Genomic DNA, 21,100 nt, shown 5'->3' with positions numbered 1-21,100 from the left:
TTTTTTGTATAATTCAAAACTTGACTCTTCTGACCCTTTTTAAATTAGTAGATTTAAAACACTCAAAATTCGTTATTTTAAATATACTGATTATTAGGTATTTAAATAATTAAAGCGTTTTGTTTCAGATTGCTTCAAATCAATGGACTTGGAGTTGCGAATACTCGTTTGTTTCGTCGCCACCAGGGGGCAGTGTTATACTGGTATTTATAGTACATACTATATTGTCCCTCTTGTTACAACCTAACTCATTTATTTCCCATACATAAAATGTGACCAAGTATTGCCTGTCTACATTTTACTTCACCGTTTGTGTTTTGGCAGAAATATTATGCTATTAGTTAGCAATAATGCTTGATAGGATAAGTGACTATTGATAAAAACAAATTTGAGTAAAAATGAAATTGAATTTGTTCTTGCCTCCAATAATGTTCAGATTTATTAATATGATAATTTGTGAGTTAAAAAAAATTAACTGGTGTAAGACCAGTTATTGTATAAAACAAGGTTTTTTTTTATACAACTATTTTATGAATAATGATAGACGTCAAATTGGCTTGGACATTTGGTGCCACCAATGTATTTACACACAAAAACGAGGACATCTGGTCAGCAGTTTTATTTTGAATGTATGATCTGCATTGCATGTGGACTGTTTAAGTAGTATGTTTATTTATTCTTCCCTACTGGGTGGTAACTTTAAGAAAACGGAACATATTGAGCGCTTCTTGAATGATTTTTTTCTGCAAGGTCTGCGACCCTGTCAGACCACGTGAGAGTGTTGTTGGTCACTTGAGACAGTCTCGCAACGTGACGGACGCCGGGTCCTCCCACGACACAACGGGGCACTTCGTATTTGTGTCTTGGCTCTTCTTCAAGGGCATTTCATATCGTGGTTCACCCAAGAAAAAAAAAAGCAATTTCACAAGGTCTGAAATTGGCCCTTAAGAAATCCAGTGTCCCAACTTGAAAAGAATAACGGCAAGAATAGTTCGGATTCTTTGGCAATGGATCATTGCTGCTTGGATTTTTCTATTTCCATGAAAACACTTCATTCAAATCTTTACATTCTTAGACTGTATCGTAAACGGTGGTCTTCGATGCTATTCATGCCGACATAGAACAGATGGATTCTTTACAATAATGTACAGTAAAGTGTAGTACCAGTGATATTTAACTAATTTGGCAGGAATATTTGATTCATAACAGTACAAAGCAAGGTTCTTCTGTGCAGTATGTTAACCTTTGGTGAGCAAAAATGCAACTTAAAACACAGGTCCTCCTCCCTGACCTTTTCTGTTGGTTTTCATATAATAGATCAAGGATTGTCTCAATGTTTAAGTGCAGTATAAAAACATCAATGCATTTGTCTTCAAATGTGGAAACAGTAATCTTGATGATATGCAAGTTCGTTTAGATGTTAATTGCTGTAAAATATTGTTGCATCAAACTTCAAATTTGTATTATTTTGGTTATTTCAGGTCAAGCAGATGCATGTTTTTTTACACTCGTCGTGCACAAAAGAGTCGCTGCCCAAATACAGGTCAGTTTAATCCAATTTTAACTTTTTACACTTGTTTATAGATATTTAATTCTCATTTATTTGGGTTTATTTATTTATTTTTTTAATGTGCAAAATGTTGCGGTGGCACGAATCATATTAAAAGACATTTTGAGGATTACAGTACTCAAATTTAAGGTATGCGGTTGGGCATTTTTCATATTTTACAACAAATCAATTGTCTCCAAGTGACATTCAATTAAGGGCTAAAATTATTCAACTGCAAGCAAAATCTGAAAATATTTTTCTCCGACAACTTGCCCCCATTCTGCATTTACTGGGAAAAAAAGCTAATGAAATATTTGACTCCTTTCAATTCGGTTCTACTCTTTGATTATGGTATTTTTGAGGCTTATGCACAAAACTCCAAGGTCATGTCAAATATTCCAATACAAAGAAATTTGTGGATATTTTTGGCAATGTCAGAAAGGAAATGCTCAAAACAGCATTGAAGCTAGCTAGTCGAAAAGCTACCCAGCTAGCTAGCTAATCGAAAAGTCACCCACCCACCCAACTAGCTAGCTTAAAAAGAGGGAATAAAAAAAAAAACGACGGCTAACATGGATTTATGGCACCAAAATGACCAACATTCTATGGAAGGATGACATAATATCGTTAAATTAAGTCATTTTCAGTTTAAAAAGATTCCTGTTTTCCATGGACATTTAGCCTATAGCACTACCACATTAGCATTTTGGTTTTTCCTTGGAGAACTAAGCATTTTTACATGATACTTAGTGTAAAAATAATAATTCCAGTGCATAACAATGTGCAGTTTAGCTGGGTTTCTTGAAGAACACCCCAAGCTTCTTACCCACCCCCCAAAAAAACCATAAAAAAACAAAAGTCTACTTCTTCAGACTTTTTGGGGGCTAGCTTTGCTAACTCAAGCAGTACTGCAGCGCCCGGCACCTTTCCCGTAGTTGCTGTAATACTCCATTTGCGATAGTTTAGAAATATCTGTCGTGTTGTTGTTGGCCCGGTTCTCTCGCTCGCTGAATTCAAAGCTCTCGTCGTAGTCCCCCTGTCCTGCCGTGTCTTGAGGCGGCTCTGAGGGGAAGGGGAACAAAACATACCGTATTTTCACGGCTATAAGGCGCACTTAAAAGTCTTAAATTTTCTCCAAAATAGACAGGGCGCCTTATAATCCAGTGCGCTTTATATATGGACCAATACATCTATACTCTTCATTTTTAATTTGATCCTAAAACAGAAAGTCAGCACTCATGATTTACTTTCCGCGGCCACAGAAAATGATGCGGTGGGCCAGATTTGGCCCACGGGCTGCCACTTTGACACATGTGCTCTAAATGGTTTCATTCTTTTTTTTCAAGTCAAATTAACTTTAATTCATTTTCCTTACATTGTCAGTGTAATTCGAATGCCACCTTCTATGCTAAACGCTAAAAATCCCAAATAACAAGTGTAAAACATAAGAATAAAATCCAAAAATGAAGCACAGCTGCAAACCGAAAACCTCCACTGATTTTGCGCCCCCGCTAATTGGCGACCAATCCTCTCCGAGTCACTAACCGTGTCCTTCGGCCGAGCCATCCGCGATGCCGTGTTTGACCTTCATGTGTCGACTGAGGTTGCCCTTCAGATTGAACTTGCTGTTGCAGTACGGGCATTTGAACGGCTTGCTCCCGGCGTGGAGGTGCATGTGGCCCAGAAGGTTGTACATTCTGTTGAAGGACTTCCCGCACACCTAAAAGACGGGCGGCCGATATTTGAGCGGCGCCTCCTTCTTTCCCCCCTCGAATTGGCGTTCACCCACCTTGCATTTGAACGGCTTCACGGGTAAATGGACAATCATGTGCGTTTTGAGCGTCTGCTTCTGGACGAAAGTCTTGAAGCACACGTGACACTGGAAGGGTCTCACGCTAGCGTGGATTAGCATGTGTCGCTTCAGGTTGGCCGACAATGTAAACTCTCGGGAGCAGACTTCGCATTTGAATTCTTTCATTCCCTGTTGGAGGAGCGAGAAGAAGGAAGGTTAGACAGACACCCATGTTGGATTCGTTTTAGTGAAATGCACAGATTAAATTTTCGACGTTTGGGCCAAGCAAACAACCAGAACATCTAGGCCAGGGGTGTCAGACTCGGGTTGGTTAGCGGGCCACGTTAACGTCAACTCGATTTCATGTGAGCCGGACCATTTTAGATATAATATTTAGATTTTTTTTTAATGAACTGGATTGAAAGCTCTGAATATTCAGTTTTTTTATAGATCTAAAACAATGTTTATTTTAGCTTTTTTAAAATATATTTTTAGATTTTACAAAATAATTTTTGAACTAAAAACAGACAAAATGGATTCAAAAATGACAATTATTGATTTAAAAAGGGGAAAATCAGGAAATTTAATATACATCTATACTCTTCATTTGAATTTGATCCTAAAACAGGAATTCGGCACTCATGATTTACTTTCCTGGGCCGCACAAAATGATGCAGCGGGCCAGATTTGGCCCCCGGGCCGCCACTTTGACACAGGTGATCAAGGCGGAGCTTTTTTCGGGTCATCGAGGCGAGCCCTTTTGAAGCTGGAGATGATATCAAGATGACCGCAATGACAGAAGAGTAGAAGATCCCTGAAGGATCTTTGCAAAAGTGCAAGAAAAGGGTCAAACTCTGGAGGCTTTACATAAAAGAACACTCTAATGTAGATTTTATATACGAATGTAGTCTTGGAAAAAAGTTCTCAATTAGACTCTCAAAGTAATGAGCACATTTGCGTCGGTATTTTAATTTTGTCCTAAACTGTATCGTCGTATATCATCGCCCTGCTCCACTGTTTGAAAAACTAGTTGTCGTTTTTTTCAGTTTGAATAGAAATTCCATCTATCTTTGAAATCAAGCAGATTTTTATTTGGAGATAGCGAGATAAATGGCGATGGAGTTGAACACAAAAGGCTTTCAACGGCTTACGAATGCAAACTGACATCAATGGAGAATTGAGCCCAACAGGAAGTTCAAGATCTATTGAAGATTAGTGATGCGTGTTGTTTCAGATAGTCAAGACAACTTGTCAGCGTGGTGGTGTATCATTTCTCATTTTCTGAGACCATTCTTCTATTGACTGTTGACTTCCAATGCTTCTTTGAATAAGCGCGTGAAAGATGGGCTCTTTACTGCGGGGGTCTCAAACTTTGTTTGGTTGGCGGGCCACATTCATGCCAAGATGATCTCTTGTGGTTCCGACTAGCTTATTAGCTTGTTCATCTATCATTTTCAATAGCAGGACATTTTTCGTCACTTTATTTTTCGCTTTCATTTTAGGGTATTTCATACCTGTCAACCTCGGCCAGTTGCTTCCCTCATGAATGATTGCAATTCCCCTTATTAAGTGATTAAAAAAAAACGTACAAATTCAATGTGGCACATATTTACTCAAAAGTCTAAAATTTTCCCCAAAAGTGGACATGGTGCCCAATCAGTATGCTCTAAATTCAATATTTTGTAAACTTCTAAAAATGTATAAATTGACAGGTATGGATACATGGTAGGCTGATTGGACACTAAGTGTATGAGTGTGTGCCCTGCGATTGGCTGGCCGCTAATTCAGGGTGGTCCCCGCCTCTGGCACGAAGTCAGCTGGGATAGGCTCCAGCACCCCCACGAGCCTAGTGAGGATAAAGCGGTTCCGAAAATGAGAAATGAGAGATGAGCATTTAGAGGGACTTTCCGGGAATGCATCTTGTTCTATTCTGGCTTCCTGATGATCTTGGGGCATTTTCAGGTGACTTCTTGTTGATTTTGGGGCTTTTTAAGGTTCCCTATTCACGCATTGACTGCCATTGAAGGCGGCGTTTTGGGGAAAATGAAGTAATATTGATTGCGGATAGCAAACAATAGTTTTGGCGGCGCCTTTGTTGCCGGACCGAACCCCCCTCGTACCTTATGCGTTAGGGCGTGTTGTCTGAGGTGATGGATCTGGACGAACTCCATGCCGCACTCCGGACAAACGTAGGGGCGCACGTTCTGGTGCTTCATCAAGTGGTTCTGCAGCTGGCTGCGGTACGCAAAGGACTTGTGGCACTGGGTGCACTGGTACGTGGCGGGGCCCTGATGGCTGCTCACATGGCGCTTCAGGTGCGCGTAGGACGGGAACTCCATGCCGCACTGCGTACAAACGTGGCACTGGCCGTTCTCGTGCTTACTCTCGTGGGTGCGCAGCTCGCTGGGATAGGCGAAGCCCCGGCCACAGAAGCGGCAACTGTAGGGCTTGACGTCGCTGTGCTGCAGCATGTGTCTCTTCAGGTGGCTGGTCTGCGTGAAGGCCTTCTCGCAGACCGTACACTTGTGGGGTCGGGTCCCTTGGTGGGTCAGGAGGTGAGTCTGCAAGTGGCTGGGCTGCTTGAACAGCTTCCCGCAGTGGACGCATTCGTGGGGTTTGATTCCGTTGTGGCCCAGGATGTGCGTCACCAGGTTGTATTTGGAGGTGTAGGACTTATCGCACATTCGGCATTTCCACCGTTTCAGACCCTCGCCCACATCCACGCAGTAAGACTCGTCGATCTGGACGTTGATGTCCAGACGGTCGATCTGCATCCGCCTGGCTAGGCCCTCGGGGTCCGACCACAGCATGGCCTGACCCTTACCCTCGTAGTCCCCCTGTAACGCCGCCGCCGCCGTCGCCGATTCGTAGGTGGCCTCCTTGGATCCGTAATATTTACCCTCCGAAGACTCGGCGGGACCTCCGCCGGTTTTGAGATTTAGCGCCTCCTCCGCCGGCTCCTCTTCCACCGCGGATTCCTCTTCCTTCCCGTCAGTTTTCAAGCTTTCCTCCTTGGGATCTCTTTGGGGGCCATCTACGTCTGGCGGGGGGCTTTCTTTGACAGATGGAGGACCGTTACCCCAGGCTTGCTCTCTCGAGGAGCTTTTTAGACACCTGTCGTCCACGCAGTCCGGAGATGTCTCCGTCTCGATCAGTTCACCTTTAACCTGCGCTTGCGGACTCGCCGCTTTGGCCGGGTAAGCCCCGAACTCTCCGTCATTCCCGGGTCTCTTGGCCCTCAGTTCGTGGGGGAGCGGCGGTCTCCGCTCGCTGGGGTTGAGCCGAGACGGCGGGTCCCCGGCGGGCTCGGGGAGGTAGTCCCCGTTGGCGCCGATCAGTTGGTCGGTGCACTCGTAGTCCATGGTTTCCGGAAGGCCCGGCGGACCGTCTTTGGTCTCGCCGGTGTAGAAACCGTTGGGAGCAATGGTGGCACCGAAGATTTCGTTTTGGGAGATGAGTCCGAGGACGGCGGCCTGAGCCAGGGAAAGAACCACCACGGGTTCCGTCTGCGTTCCCGCGTCCATCTGGCTTTCGGTCAGCTTTGGGTAACTCCGCACCATTCCGCCATCTTCCTCCTCAAAGAAAGAGAATAGAGTTTGGAACGGGAAAACTTGCAGTGGATCAGTGAAATTGTTACCAAACCTGACTTTGCGCAATACGCTATAAACACATTTAGATTTTTGGTGACACTTCTATTCATACAAACCAAATGGGTCGACTCGGCCTCGTGTCGCGCGCTACTATTTTTAGGTTTTGCACGAGAAGAATGCCAGGAAAATCTACGTCGGGGCTCCTCCGTCGAGGCGGCTACTTCTACATCTCCTTTCTTAGCTTCGAATCCACGTAGCATTAGCTAGACGAGATACAAAACGGCAGATACGCGTTAACCCTCTGCTTCCTTCCTCGCCGCGTTGTAGAATAATGAAGAAGGCAAGGAGACGGCCAGGAAGTAGACTTCCGCGGACTGTCCCGGCACTTCCTGTGGGATCTCCCGGCCGGCCAGAGAGTCTTCAGACCAATGGCTGGAGTTCTGAGTACCATTTTGTCTAGAGCAGGGGTGTCAGACTCGGGTTGGTTCGCGGGCCGTGTTAACGTTAACTCGATTTCATCCATTCCATTTTAGATATAATATTTAGATTTTTTTTAATAAATGGATTAGAATAACTAGATTAAAAGCCCTGAATATTCAGTTTTTTTATAGATCTAAAACAATGTTTATTTTAGCTTTTTTATATATTTTTAGATTTTACAAAATGATTTTTGAACTAAAAACACAGAAAAAATGGATTAAAAAAGTACAATGATTGATTTAAAAGGGTGAAAATCAGGAAATTTAATATACATCTATACTCTTCATTTGAATTTGATCCTAAAACAGAAAGTCGGCACTCATGATTTACTTTCCCGGGCCGCACAAAATGATGTGGGGGGCCAGATTTGGCCCCCGGGCCGCCACTTTGACACGTGGTCTAGAGGTAAAAGCAAGTTAGCTATCCGCTCAGTGACTCGTATCCCTGACAAACATTTGATTGGGCTTCAGGCTCATTCTATATTCCACAACTCTCTGGAAATAGTTTGGCGGAGAGTTGCGGTGAAACTGCATGCAATTAACGGAAGCGACACGTTCTTAGGGAGCTTGCTTCAGAAGTGCGTGGCCGTTTTCGAGATGCCTTCAAGAGTTTTCGGAGGAAATAGTGGAAGGATTGAGGGGCGAGAGAGGAGCCCGGGAGCCGTGATGGCTCGCGTGGGGTGAGGAGAGGAGACCGGGATGCCCTGATAAGCACGTCATTTATAATTACTGCTTTTAAAGTCGTCAGACGGAGACAGACTGTGTCTGTGTGTGTGTGTGTGTGTGTGTGTGTGTGTGTTTGTGTGTGAAAGAAAAGGAAGGAGTGAGAGGGTGTGTTTGAAAAGCATGTGTGTGAGGGAGAAAGAAAAGAGAAAGAGGGAGGGAGGGAGGGAGGGATGGAGGGAAGGAGAAAGAGCTGTGGGCGGGGGAGGAGTGGAGGGAGTCAGACCAAGCGAGAAAGGAGATGGAGGGGCTGAAAGATAAAGAAAGAGAAAGAGAAAGAGAGGGAGACGAGGGAAGGGAAGGGAAGGGAAGGGAAGGGAAGGGAAGGAGAGATGGTGGGAGAGGTGGGAAGACAGAAAGGAAAGGAAAGGGGGAGGGAGAGGGAGAGGAGGGGTGACGGAGGGCTAGCTGGAGAGACAGAAAGACTCCGTCAGTGAGTGAGAGAGAGAGAGAGAGAGAAAGAAGAGAAAGCTGAGTGTGGTGAAAGGCTGACAACATTCAAAGAGAAAAAGACAAATGACAAGGCGGAGGACAGAGGAAGTCTGGCTAATTGCGCAAGGCCGCACTTTGCCGTGTAAACTTGCCAGTGGAAAGACGCCGGCGAAAAACGGAGACATACTACAAAACACTTGTCCAAGTACTACGCTTTGGGAGAGAGAGAGAGAGAGAGAGAGAGAGAGAGAGAGAGAGAGAGAGAGAGAGAGAGAGAGCATGCCAATCCCGATTCCCAAAGAACACGCTCTGGCCGTATTCACGCAAAACCGCAAAACCGTTCGGGACGGCGCCCCCGGTGGCCTGAAAAGGCTCTCTTGAGTTGGAGGAACTCACCACATTGTTCCTGGACGGATGTTTGAGGTGTTTCAGGGATCTCATCCTTCAGTCCAAAGGAGTGGAGTAAAACAATCCACCTCCTATTTATATCTGCCAGAGAGAGGGGCGGTCCCACGCCTCCTCCTCCTCCTCCTCCTCCTCCTACTGTTGCTCTTATCACAACTGACTGTGCCCCCCCCCCAGCATCACCCCATTTCTTTCCTTCCTCCCACCCTGTCGTTCCCATCTCCCTTTTCTTTCTTTCTCTTCTCTTTCCAAACACACACACACACATCTTATCTCCCCCTTTTCTCTATGCGGACACACATGATTTATCTCGACTTGATCACACACTCTTTGCTGCCTTGAGATACGAATTGAATGGATGTCAAAGCGCACTCTTTTGGCAAATATATTCTTTTCCATTCAAGTCAATGGAAATTGAATGAGCCAAGATGTTGGCAATAACTAAACCGGTATACTCTGAGATGTTTTTAATTTATTGCGCTGCTCTTTTCAAACCCGCTGCTAGGTTTTACACATAAAGTGAGAGTGGATAGTAATCTAAAAGTTTAGTTGACTTCATTTTTGGTGTTGTTCATATTTGCATTCTTCTATTATATACAGTGGTTATGCTCCCATGTCCTAGTGACTAGTGACTTTTTTTCTTCATTAAAAACAAACAAAAACATCAACTTGAAACTAGGAGCTAGTCTAAAGTTGACGTTTTTGGTTGTTTTTAATAGGGAAAAACACCAACAATCAATATTCTCTGTCAAATTTCAAAATTTAAGTGAATTGGAGGTCTATCATTGTAAGTGGATCAAAATAAGTTGAAAAGTATTAAATAGGTCTATTCATTTAAAATCAAATGTTTGTTGGAGTGTTACTAGGGGCCCAAACCAGAGAATATTTTTAAGTTTTTAATCATTTGAATTGTTTTATTAACATGTTTGAATTTGTCTTTTGTTTATCCATAAAGCCACATCTAAAAATAATATTAAAAAAAATGCATTTAGACTTATGTGGGCATCATGTTTTGGGCCATACCAAATGTTCATATTTTAGCCTTAATGACCTAATTACCTTTTTTTTTACTACAAATAAGTCCGTCACACTACAAAGGGTTAACTTTTTCACAAATTGTTGTTGAAATTTCACGATTATCACTGTTATTAACACATTTGAATGTGTCATTTGTTTATTCATAAAGCAATATCTAAAAATAATGAATTGAAAATAAATAAATTAAATAATGAATTAAAAAAAACCATTGTTTTGGGCCATACTCCTAGGCCAAATGTTCAAATTTTAGCTTTAATGACTGTTTTTTTATGGTTTCACTATAAAGGGTTAACTTTTTCACAAATCGTTGTTTAAATTTCATAATGCTCATGGTTATTAACACATTTGAATGTGTCATTTGTTTATCCATAAAGCAATATCTAAAAATAATGAATTAAAAAAAAAATTAAATAATGAATTTAAAAAAAACATTGTTTTGGGTCATACTCCTAGGCCAAATGTTCAAATTTTAGCTTTAATGACCGTTTTTTTTTATGGTTGCACTATAAAGGGTTAACTTTTTCACAAATTGTTTCTGAAATTTCACGATTCTCACTGTTGAGAGCCCAAAGTCCGTACAGTGGGAGAAAAATGGGATGGTAAAGAATGACAAAAGGAGAAAGAAAGGAGAGAAAAGCAGTTAGGAGGGAAGAAGGGAGGGAGGGAGGGAGGAAGGAAGGGAGGGAGACGGGAGGAAGAATAAGAAAGAAAGAAGCGGGGGAGGGGGGGGGGAAGATGAGTGGAGGAAGAAGAAGAGAGAGAAGAAGAGGAGGGAGGAAGGAAGGAGGGGTGTGCATGAAAGACAGAAAGAAAAAAGGCTAGGGAAGAAAGAGAGCTGGATGGAGGGGGGAGAAATGCAGCAAAGGAAGGGAAAGAGGGAGTCACTGGGTGTCAAAGAGAAAGGAAGAAGAAAAAAAGGCCCACTGAAAGAAGAAGACTAAAAAAAAAGGGGGATGGTGAGGTGAGGTGTGAGAAAAAAAAAAGATGAGTCCATCAAGAAGGAGTGGAGGGCTGCAGAATGGCTGAGGGAGACGAGGGAAGGGAAGGGGATGCGGCTTGGGGGGGGGTACGGGGGGCGTAGTTGGAGACCACGAGAGTGAGTGAAAAGGAAGGACATTAACTATTGAACTTCCACATTCTTATTCTTTGTATTTTATTTTATAGGCAGCCTACAAGCAGACCTGTGGGGGGCAGTGGAGTCCAAATAGGGGCCTGGCGGGTCAGCTAATAAACACCTGCGGCGGGTCCGAAGGCGCCCGGGGGAGACCACAGGTGTGTTTTTTTTTTGCCGCCGGACGCGTGGACGCTCGCCGCTAAATAGAACGGGAAAGGGCAAACCTTGAAAAACCTTGATCAATCGGCGGCGGCCGGGAAGAGCTGCGAGAATGAAAAAAAGATAGAGAAAAGGGGGTGGGGGGGGAGATAGGGAATGAGAGGGAGTGCGACGGAGGGGAGGGAAGTGTGAGGAGGGGGGGAGATAGCAGGAAGTGGAGGGAGAGAGAAGAGAAAATAGAAGGAGAGTGAGAGAGAGAAGAAACAAAGAGATAAGAGGCTGAAAGACAAAGAAAGCACAAGGCAAGAAACAACAAGGGACACGTACATAAAACAACACAGTGTCAGCCTATGGGGAGAATCAAAAAAGAAGACACACAACACAAGTTGGGGAAGGAGGAGGAATTTGCGGGATGCGTTCAAGTCCAGGCCGGGATCGTGCAACAGTAATATGCGGACGAGACGCTCGCTCGGGATGTTGCCGTTGAATGTAGCGCTCAAGCCTCGCTGTTTTCGAGATGGATCGCCGGGTGGGGATGGAGGCTAGCTAGTCCAGCTGGTCAGCTAATGTATATGAAACATGTGCTTGAGGACAGATTCGGGGTCCCAAGTGGACTCTCATTTTGAGGCCATCCCTTCTTTGCTCATTTTATTGCATATGTGTCAAAGTGGCGGCCCGGGGGCCGAATCTGGCCCGCCGCATCATTTTGTGTGGCCCGGGAAAGTAAATCATGAGTGCCGACTTTCTGTTTTAGGATCAAATTCAAATGAAGAGTATAGATGTATATTACATTTCCGGATTTTCCCCCTTTTAAATCAATCATTGTCATTTTTTAATCCATTTTTTCAGGGTTTTTAGATAAAAAATTATTTTTTTAAATCTAAAAATATATTTAAAAAAGGTAAAATAAACATTGTTTTAGATCTATGAAAAACTGAATATTCAGGGATTTTAATCCATATATAAAAAATTATTAGATCTATAAAAACGGAATATTCAGGGGTTTTAATTCAGTTCTTTTAATCCATTTATTAAAAAAAATCTAAATATTCTATCTAAAATGGTCCGGCCCACATGAAATCGAGTTGACGTTAATACGGCCCGCGAACCAACCAAGTCTGACACCGCTGTTTTAAAACGACTCAAACCCCATAAAGAACGAGTGTCCTCATACTTGCGTATATAATGCCACAGTATTAACATATGCTAGTGTGAGCATGTACGGTTGTCTTTTGTGCCCTGAAAATGTCTGGCCACCAATTCAGGGTGACAGTATAGTTGGCTGGTATAGGCTCCAGCACCCCCCGCGACCCTTTCAGTTTGAGTTTGATTTAATAAGGGACAGCACATATTAATGAACATATTTATATTCATGTTAATGAACATAAATATGTAAATATGTAAGATTTTAGCCAAAAGCTCATTTCCATCTTTAGTCCCTTGTGTATGGAAGACAAACGATGACATACTAGACACACATAGACAAACGTATCAGTGTTAGACTGTATTGTGTTCACAATTTTATTTGTTTATTAGCCAGGCTTTAAGATGATTGGCCAAGAGGTTCAGAGGTGGGAGTTCACATATGCTAATTGCTATTGAGTTCCAAGTATGTGAGGAACAGAGAAGGTTCATTGGCTAAATTAGCACTCTTTTTGAAGGGAACTACACAGTCACCTCTAGAGCCGGCCATTGTTGATGCGTTGGAATTTTTGGGTGCAAAAATCTTGAAGTCTTGTCAATAATGGTGAATAAAACTGTGGACCTGATGGAGGTCAATTTTTTGGTGTAAAAGGTATCAAAACATTTGAGGAATCCAGTTGAGTCCAGTTAATGGAGAGGCTAATGTTACAACACTCTACAACAATGCTGATTTATTTATTTATTTTTTTGTATTAAGAAGAGCACTCAACACAGTGTCACATCCTGCTTGGTTGTGGGTCAAAGTTTTTAAGTTTTTTTTTTTTTTAAACAAAGAAAGAGGAAGTGAACAAGGCCGTTGCATGTTGAAATTTTTCATTTGGTGCAACAAAGTGTTGTATTTCTTGCGGCATTCATTTAATGCTAGCAGTGAATTCTTACATTTCAGTGGCATTATTTTGAGTATTCCTAACTTTTATTGTCTAGTTCACCTGTCAAAGTGGCGGCCCGGGGGCCAAATCTGGCCCGCCGCCTCATTTTGTGCGGCCCGAGAAAGTAAATCATGAGTGCCAACTTTCTGTTTTAGGATCAAATTCAAATGATTATCGATGTAATACACATGTGTCAAAGTGGCGGCCCGGGGGCCAAATCTGGCCCGCCGCATCGTTTTGTGTGGCCCGAGAAAGTAAATCATGAGTGCCGACTTTGTTTTAGGATCGAATTAAAATTAAGAGTATAGATGTATATTAAATTTCCTGATTTTCCCCCTTTTAAATCAATCATTGTCGTTTTTTAATCAATTTTTTCTGTGTTTTTAGTTCAAAAATCATTTTGTAAAATCTAAAAATATATTTAAAAAAAAGCTAAAATAAACATTGTTTTAGCTCTATAAAAACCGGAATATTCAGGGCTTTTAATCCAGTTCATTTAATCCATTTATTAAAAAAAATCTAAATATTATATCTAAAATGGTCACGTGAAATCAAGTTGACGTTAAAGCGGCCGCGAACCAACCCTAGTCTGACAGCCCTGGTCTAATAAACAGCAACGAGAAGAGTGATTTTTGCAGTTGTCTATAAAAAATCTATCTGTTGACAATTCTATAGCAAATGCAGTGATCTTATTCGTGACTGTACTTGTTTTTCTCTGTGTTGTATTTGTTAGGGTTCCTCCAGCTCAGCGACAACAACCCAGCGTGTTTGCGTGCGACGTGACGCTGATAATTCAACGTCTTTTCACTGTCGGCGGCGTGGATTTGTGTTTAGCGTTGTTATGGCTACCGCGTTCAGGTGAGTGGCTGAGTTTGAACTTGAAATCATTGAGCCGACGGCTTGGCTTGCGTGTGCAGGGATGCGGAAGGACGCTTTTGCAGTTTACTTTGCATTGGCGCTCTTTTTGGTCAGGCGTTTTTCAACAGCCTCTTCTCCGGAATCAACATCTCTCTTGAGATGTAAATGATGGCCGCCATTCCATCTTCCCACTTGTCACATCTTCTTTTCAACCGTCGTTTGCCGCCTTCAAAACTTTGCTGGTAGCGAAGAAGATTGAAATTATGATTGGTCAGTCATGTTTTTTTTGGGGTTGGGTGAGTGCAGAATCAAGTTTTTTTTATGAGTGGTTAGCGCCTCAGCCTCACATTTTTGGGCTCGAGGGTTCAATCCCAGGTCCGGACATCCCCGTGTGGAGTTTGCGTGTTCACACCGGGCTTGCGTGGGTTTTCTCTGGGTACTCCGGTTCCCTCCCATATCCCAGAAATCATGCATGCTAGGCTAGTTGAGGAATTGTTAAGTGTGACATGCTAAAGTGTTGAAGTTATTAACGATTGCATGTTGGGGATGTACAACGAGTTTGGATTGGATGTGTTTATCGGTGTTCGATTGTGGATGCCTTGATCCACATGGCAAGTGTGTGTGGCATGTTAAAGAGTATCGGTATTCGATTATTGATGCCTTGGCACATAGCTTGGCAAACACGGGAGATCTTCTTCATAACAGTAAACGTTGGATTGAAGAAGCAACAACGGATCACTGTTCTGATTATTTCTCCCTGCGTTTTAAGATGAAATGCTGGGTGCAACATTAGCCCCAAGAACATCTCGGTATGAAAAAGGATCTCCGAACTATTGTGAAATGAATCAAAATAGCCACACCCTTGTTTTTGCCGCACGCTTGAAACCCTTTCCCAGTCCAAACGGATTGGACGTCTAGCTCCGTCAATGGCACTCCAACACGAGCTAACGGGGCTAAACTCATAAAAATAGAAAAGCTGTCATTTTAGTTTGTGATCAGCAACACCATCAATTATAGCCATTTTTAACATTTTTTTTTTTTACCAATATTAAAATTGTGGCCTATCATGCTAGATTCCACACTTATATACGATTCCATAAAATACGGTCATTGGATGCAAAAATTGACAAAGAAAAGCAGGGCCTTTCTTGTAATCGGGGGTGCTTTACTCAGTTGTTTTAAAAAAAAATCGCTTAGTTTTAGTGCACTTTTAAATCCACAATCTGTTGAGGAATGTCTCGTTTGCACTTTGAAGCAATTTTTTCCCTATTTTCAAAGAAACCACCTTTGCTTTTCTTGCCGACAGGACCAAAAGAAATAGTAGGACCCCCCTGCACCCCCCACCCAAAAAAAGAAATAAAGAAAATACATTTTGCCTTTATTTACAGCCAGGCGCTAAGTAGGAAGACGGAATATTAGCGACGAAATTGCTTTGCTCGGAGACGAACGACGTTGGAGAAAAAAGGAGTGCGGGGAGAGCTCGGGAAAAAAAAGAAAGAAAGAAAGGAATCACTGAATATAAAGGAGGGAAAACAGAGTTGAGGGAGGAGAGGAGAAGAACATTCAGCAAGGAGGATATAAAAGGAGCGGGTGGGGGGGAAGGGGGAGGGACGGGGGAGGGAAGGAGGGAGGGAGGGAGGGAAGCTGAGAAAGAAAGGGAGAGAGCAATAAGAGCGAGAAATAGATGGAGTGGGGGGACAGGAGAGAGAGATCAAGAGCAAAAAAAAGGAGGGGGAGTAAGTGAGTGAGGGAGTGAGGGAGAGGACGAAAGAGAGAGAAAAATAGAGGAGGCTGAAAGAGGGATAACTCACCAGAGACTTAAAAACCACAGGATGAAAAACCCCTCTGTCTGTCTCCAACTCTATATGGAGGAGATGCACAAATAGTAAGGCTGTGATAAATTTGGTTGGGGGGGGGATTGGGGGGGTCTCCTTGCCCCTTTACTTACCTCAGGGGTGTCAGACTCGGGTTGGTTCGCGGGCCGCTTTAACGTCAACTTGATTTCACGTGGGCCGGACTATTTTATAATATAAAATATTTAGATTTTTAAAAATAAATGGATTAAAAGAACTGGATTAAAAGCCCTGAATATTCAGTTTTTTATAGATCTAAAACAATGTTTATTTTAGCTTTTTTTAGATATTTTTAGATTTTACAAAATGATTTTTGAACTAAAAACACAGAAAAAATGGATGAAAAAATGACAATGATTGATTTAAAAGGGGGGAAATCAGGAAATTTGATATACATCTATACTCTTCATTTTAATTTGATCCTAAAACAGAAAGTCGGCACTCATGATTGACTTTCCCGGGCCACACAAAATGATGCGGCGGGCCAGATTTGGCCCCCGGGCCGCCACTTTGACACATGTGACTTACCTGGAATGAAGAGAGTGTGCCAACCAGCAACTTTCTTCAATGAGTGGATCATGTAATAGCACCGGGTTACCTGTTCATTTGTTGGAAAATCTATTTTAGTGCCTTCTTAATGTTGCCACTAATTTGGGTAATTTGGTAAGGTGCACCTGGATGAGGTGAAAAAAAAATGGTTTGACGTATAAGTTGTAGTCGTAGGGGATTGTGTTGTACATCCACTAGATCACATGTGTCAAAGTGGCGGCCCGGGGGCCAAATCTGGCCCACCGCATCATTTTGTGTGGCCCGGGAAAGTAAATCATGAGTGGCGACTTTCTGTTTTAGGATCAAATTAAAATGAAGAGTATAGATGTATATTAAATTTCCTGATTTTCCCCCTTCTAAATCAATCATTGTCATTTTTTAATCCATTTTTTCTGTGTTTTTAGTTCAAAAATCATTTTGTAAAATCTAAAAATATAAAAAAAGCTAAAATAAACATTGTTTTAGATCTATAAAAAACTGAATATTCAGGGCTTTTAATCCAGTTCTTTTAATCCATCTATTAAAAAAATCTAAATATTATATCTAAAATGGTCCGGGCCACATGAAACCGAGTTGACGTTAACGCGGCCCGCGAACCAACCCGAGTCTGACACCCTTGCACTAGATCAGGGGTCGGGAACCTTTTTGAAAGAGATAGCCATAAACAATTCCTATTTTCAAATGTTATTCCTTCAGAGCCATACTCGCAATTTAAAAGTCAAAATACATGAAAATGTGCACATTTTTTAGTCATTTTACCACTTTTAAAGTACAAAAACTCTCCAAATTCTTTTGACAACAATATGCTGTTGCTAATCAATGGATATCAATGAGTTCAATGAGTATCAATGAGAGAATAGATGCAGAAGACTGATGAAAAAAAAAAATCAATGCCACAGTGCGGACGTGACGTTCTTATTGGTGTGTTCGGGAATTGGCTCTCTCACCACCGGTTTCCATCCATCAAAAGAGCCACATGTGGCTCCCGAGCCATAGGTTCCCTACCCCTGCACTAGATGAAGATGTAGTGGTCGTAACGAGGCTTGTACATCCACTAGAATCCACTGGGTGGAGCTGTAGTAGGACTTGTGTATACATCGAGCAGTAGATGGAGTTGAGCAAAAAGGAATTTCATACAATGGTCAAGCAATATTGATCCAGTCTTTGACTTCATTCAACCCCGGGGATCGAATCCTCGACCCCAGACTTGTGACCCCACCGTCCCACCGTCTTTTGGGTGTCACTCCCTTCGCCAATCTCAGCACGCCGGCTCGACTTTTCTCCCTCCCAAGTTTCCTTCTTTTTTTTTTTTTTTCTTTTTCCAAATCAAAAAAGGCCTTTGTCTATCTCTCCTTTTTCTACCTTCCTCTTGTTTCCATGGTTACCCCTTCTCTGGGCCGCGTACACTATCTATCTCTCCCTCCCTCTCTTCTTATCTTTCTCATTTTGCTTTCATCTGCGCCTCCCTTCCTCCCGCTTTCTCCCGCAGCCTCCTCCTCCTCCTCCTCCTCCTCTTCCTCGCTCCGCCTTTTATCTCTCTCCACTTTCATCTGTCTTTCACCTTTCTCTCCCCTCCGAGCCCGCCAATCCATCATTCCGCCTTTTCTTCTCCTATACTTATATCGAAAGGGGGGGAAGCGGTGGGTAAACTTTTATCGCCTTCCCTGTCAATTCTACATTTTTAATCATTCCCAATTCATCCCATCCCACTTTCAATGCCACCGAGTCGCGCTTGAAATTGTCTGGGCGCCCAATGTGTGACGTGGAGATAGAAACCCAAAGCGCGGGGCGCTGTAGTCTTTTCCCATCATAAAGGCAGGCGAATGATTTCCGTCATGATATCGGGAGATTAACCGGCCGCTGTGGTTTTGTCTTCCGGTGATGGATTTTTTTTCCCCCCTTCCTCCATTTCAATATACCGTATTTTCTCGGATCTAAGCCGTATTTGTAACAAAAAAAAAAAAGATGACTGAATCAAGGGCATGGTTTATATGCACACAAGACTTGCTATACTATTTTTCACCAGATGTCGGCAAAGTAACATTTACAATTTGTTGGTTATTTTCTGTTTTGCAGTAAGAACACAACCATTAGTGGATGAATTAATTCCTTATGACAGGGGTGTCAGACTCGGGTTGGTTCGCGGGCCGCGTTAACGTCAACTCGATTTCATGTGGGCCGGACCATGTTAGATATAATATTTCGATTTTTTTTATAAATGGATTAAAAGAACTGGATTAAAAGCCCTGAATATTCAGTTTTTTATAGATCTAAAACAATGTTTATTTTAGCTTTTTTTTAAATATATTTTTAGATTTTACAAAATGATTTTTGAAATAAAAACACAGAAAAAAAATGATTAAAAATGACAATTATTGATTTAAAAGGGGGAAAATCAGGAAAATTTAATATACATCTATACTCTTCATTTTAATTTGATCCTAAAACAGAAAGTCAGCACTCATGATTTACTTTCCCGGGCCACACAAAATGATGCGGCGGGCCAGATTTGGCCCCCGGGCCGCCACTTTGACACATGTGCCTTATGATACTGACCATAATAATGTGCTTTCGATTCATACAGTATCTCAGAAATAATCTATAAAAAACAGAATATTCAGGACTTTTGATCCAGTTCTTTTAATCCATTTATTAAAAAAATATATCTAAATATTCTATCTAAAATGGTCCGGCCCACATGAAATCGAGTTGACGTTAATGCTAACAGGACAAATGAATAACACTTGAAACCTTTAACCATTTATAGAGCATGACTATTTAAAAAGAAAACCTAAAAATAAGCATTTATTATATCTTTAAATTTCAAATGTGCTTTTTATATGATTTAAAAAATGATGAATACATTCATAAATAAAAAAATATTAGATGAAAATTGCAGTAAAAAGCATCTTAAATTCCAAACACGACAAGTTGTATTCAGCAATTTCAATTCAAGTCCAGTCAATGATATTGATATTTATTTAGCAAACACCATCAAAAGATAAAGCAGGAAGTAAGACCGCCTTGAGACAAATTGAAAAGCAGCGACGAACGACCTTGGATTCTCCTCCAACATACAAAGAAGAAGAAGCAAAGTAGGACAGGTCACTAACAAACATTGGATACCGGATTCATCTTTTTTTTTTTTTACTGGATGAATGAACAAAATAAAAGAAAAACATTCAATTTCCCAAGATGCTCTCCTGCTTATGTCCCCAAACAGAAAACATGGCAACCTGCTGAGTTCCTTGACAGCGAACACGAGAAGCCACAGACGGAATATTTTCATCCAGATGGTCGGACGACCCGTCAAGACTGATGAGAATTCCAACAGAGTTCTGCTAAATGTTCCTACTTGACCTGTCCAAACATCACTGGGTTAATTGCGTCTGATCTATATGAGAAACTAAAGTCACGAGTACCAACTGGCGTCATGGATGACCTCAGGGGGGAAGACGGAGACCTTGAAAGGAGAACCGAGAGAAGAAGTGGTCTGACTGCGTGTTTAGATTGGAACTTTTAAGCTAGCAGATCAGGAAAGGAAATAGCATAGCATTTCCTTCTACTCTAGTGCTCCATTTTTACCAAAGATCTTTATTTTTGGGAGTTGCGGACCAATTGCACTGTTCTGGATTTTAAAAAAAAAAAATCAAAAACGTCACCATCACACCACTTATTTTATAACTTGTATATAATATTTAGATTTTTTTTAATAGATGGATAGATTTTTCAAAAGGATTTTTGAACTAAAAACACAGGAAAAATTGATTAAAAAATGACAATTATTGATTTAAAAGGGGGAAAATCAGGAAATTTAATATACATACATCTATACTCTTCATTTTGATTTGATCCAGTGGCGGTCCGTGCATTTTCTTGTAGCGCCTTCAACGAATCAATCCAACCCTCAAAAACTATTTTATTGCTATAAAACCTCTACTGCAGCTACAGCTGCGACACATAAAAAATCATCAATAATAACCTCATACAATTGAAATATTATTTAGGAATATAGCCATATTTTACTCACCAAAAATCATTTTTAACTGTACACAATATCCATCCTTTCTTTCTAACAGACAATTTGGAATTATTTAATAAGTATTCATGGACAAAATATAATGTATGATTCAGATATTTCTTAGGCCAGCAGAGAAGGCCCTGACGGCCCGCCACTGATTTGATCCTAAAATAGAAAGTTGGCACTCATGATTTACTTTCCCGGGCCACACAAAATGATGCGGCGGGCCAGATTTGGCCCCCAGGCCGCCACTTTGACACATGTTGTAGACGATTTTGTTAGCAAATTAACGTTTATTCTTAGGTGTCAGGTGTTGTCATCGGTATCGGCAGCCAAAAAATATCGGGGCGACGTGACTTTTTTGCGGTAATACTATGTGTCTAGAATGAATTCAAATGCAGTCTGATGCTAAGCCAATCGTGAACGCATTCCCTTAATGAGCACTCGGCCAATTAGCGATGAGGCT

The 21,100-nt window shown here is 41.8% G+C and overlaps 1 protein-coding gene and 1 long non-coding RNA gene across 4 annotated transcripts; one reads left to right on the top strand and one right to left on the bottom strand.

Annotated features, from left to right (window-relative positions):
- Positions 1-604: 604 nt before the first annotated feature.
- znf710a (zinc finger protein 710a) lies at positions 605-9,006 on the bottom strand. 3 transcript variants are annotated; one of them, XM_077595949.1, is made up of 5 exons: positions 8,962-9,006; positions 5,462-6,916; positions 3,339-3,530; positions 3,095-3,269; positions 605-2,611 (listed from the first exon to the last, which is right to left on the bottom strand). In XM_077595949.1, the coding sequence occupies exons 1-5, from the start codon at positions 9,004-9,006 to the stop codon at positions 2,448-2,450; spliced, it is 2,031 nt and encodes a 676-aa protein (XP_077452075.1). In that variant the 3' UTR covers positions 605-2,447. The 3 variants fall into 3 exon arrangements, with proteins under 3 accessions (XP_077452075.1, XP_077452076.1, XP_077452077.1); XM_077595950.1 differs by having other exon boundaries at positions 5,462-6,913; positions 8,962-9,000; XM_077595951.1 differs by having other exon boundaries at positions 5,462-6,909; positions 8,962-9,000.
- Positions 9,007-11,167: 2,161 nt separating this feature from the next.
- LOC144071115 (uncharacterized) lies at positions 11,168-20,671 on the top strand. The gene is made up of 3 exons (XR_013299556.1): positions 11,168-11,280; positions 14,087-14,211; positions 19,837-20,671. It is a non-coding gene; the product is annotated as an uncharacterized LOC144071115 (long non-coding RNA).
- The last annotated feature ends 429 nt before the right edge of the window (positions 20,672-21,100 follow it).

The sequence above is a fragment of the Stigmatopora argus genome, chromosome 3, assembly GCF_051989625.1.
Source record: "Stigmatopora argus isolate UIUO_Sarg chromosome 3, RoL_Sarg_1.0, whole genome shotgun sequence".
In the NCBI taxonomy this organism is placed as follows: Eukaryota; Metazoa; Chordata; class Actinopteri; order Syngnathiformes; family Syngnathidae; genus Stigmatopora; species Stigmatopora argus.
Note: the sequence above shows the minus strand (reverse complement) of the source record. Positions and strands in the feature narration are given on the sequence as shown.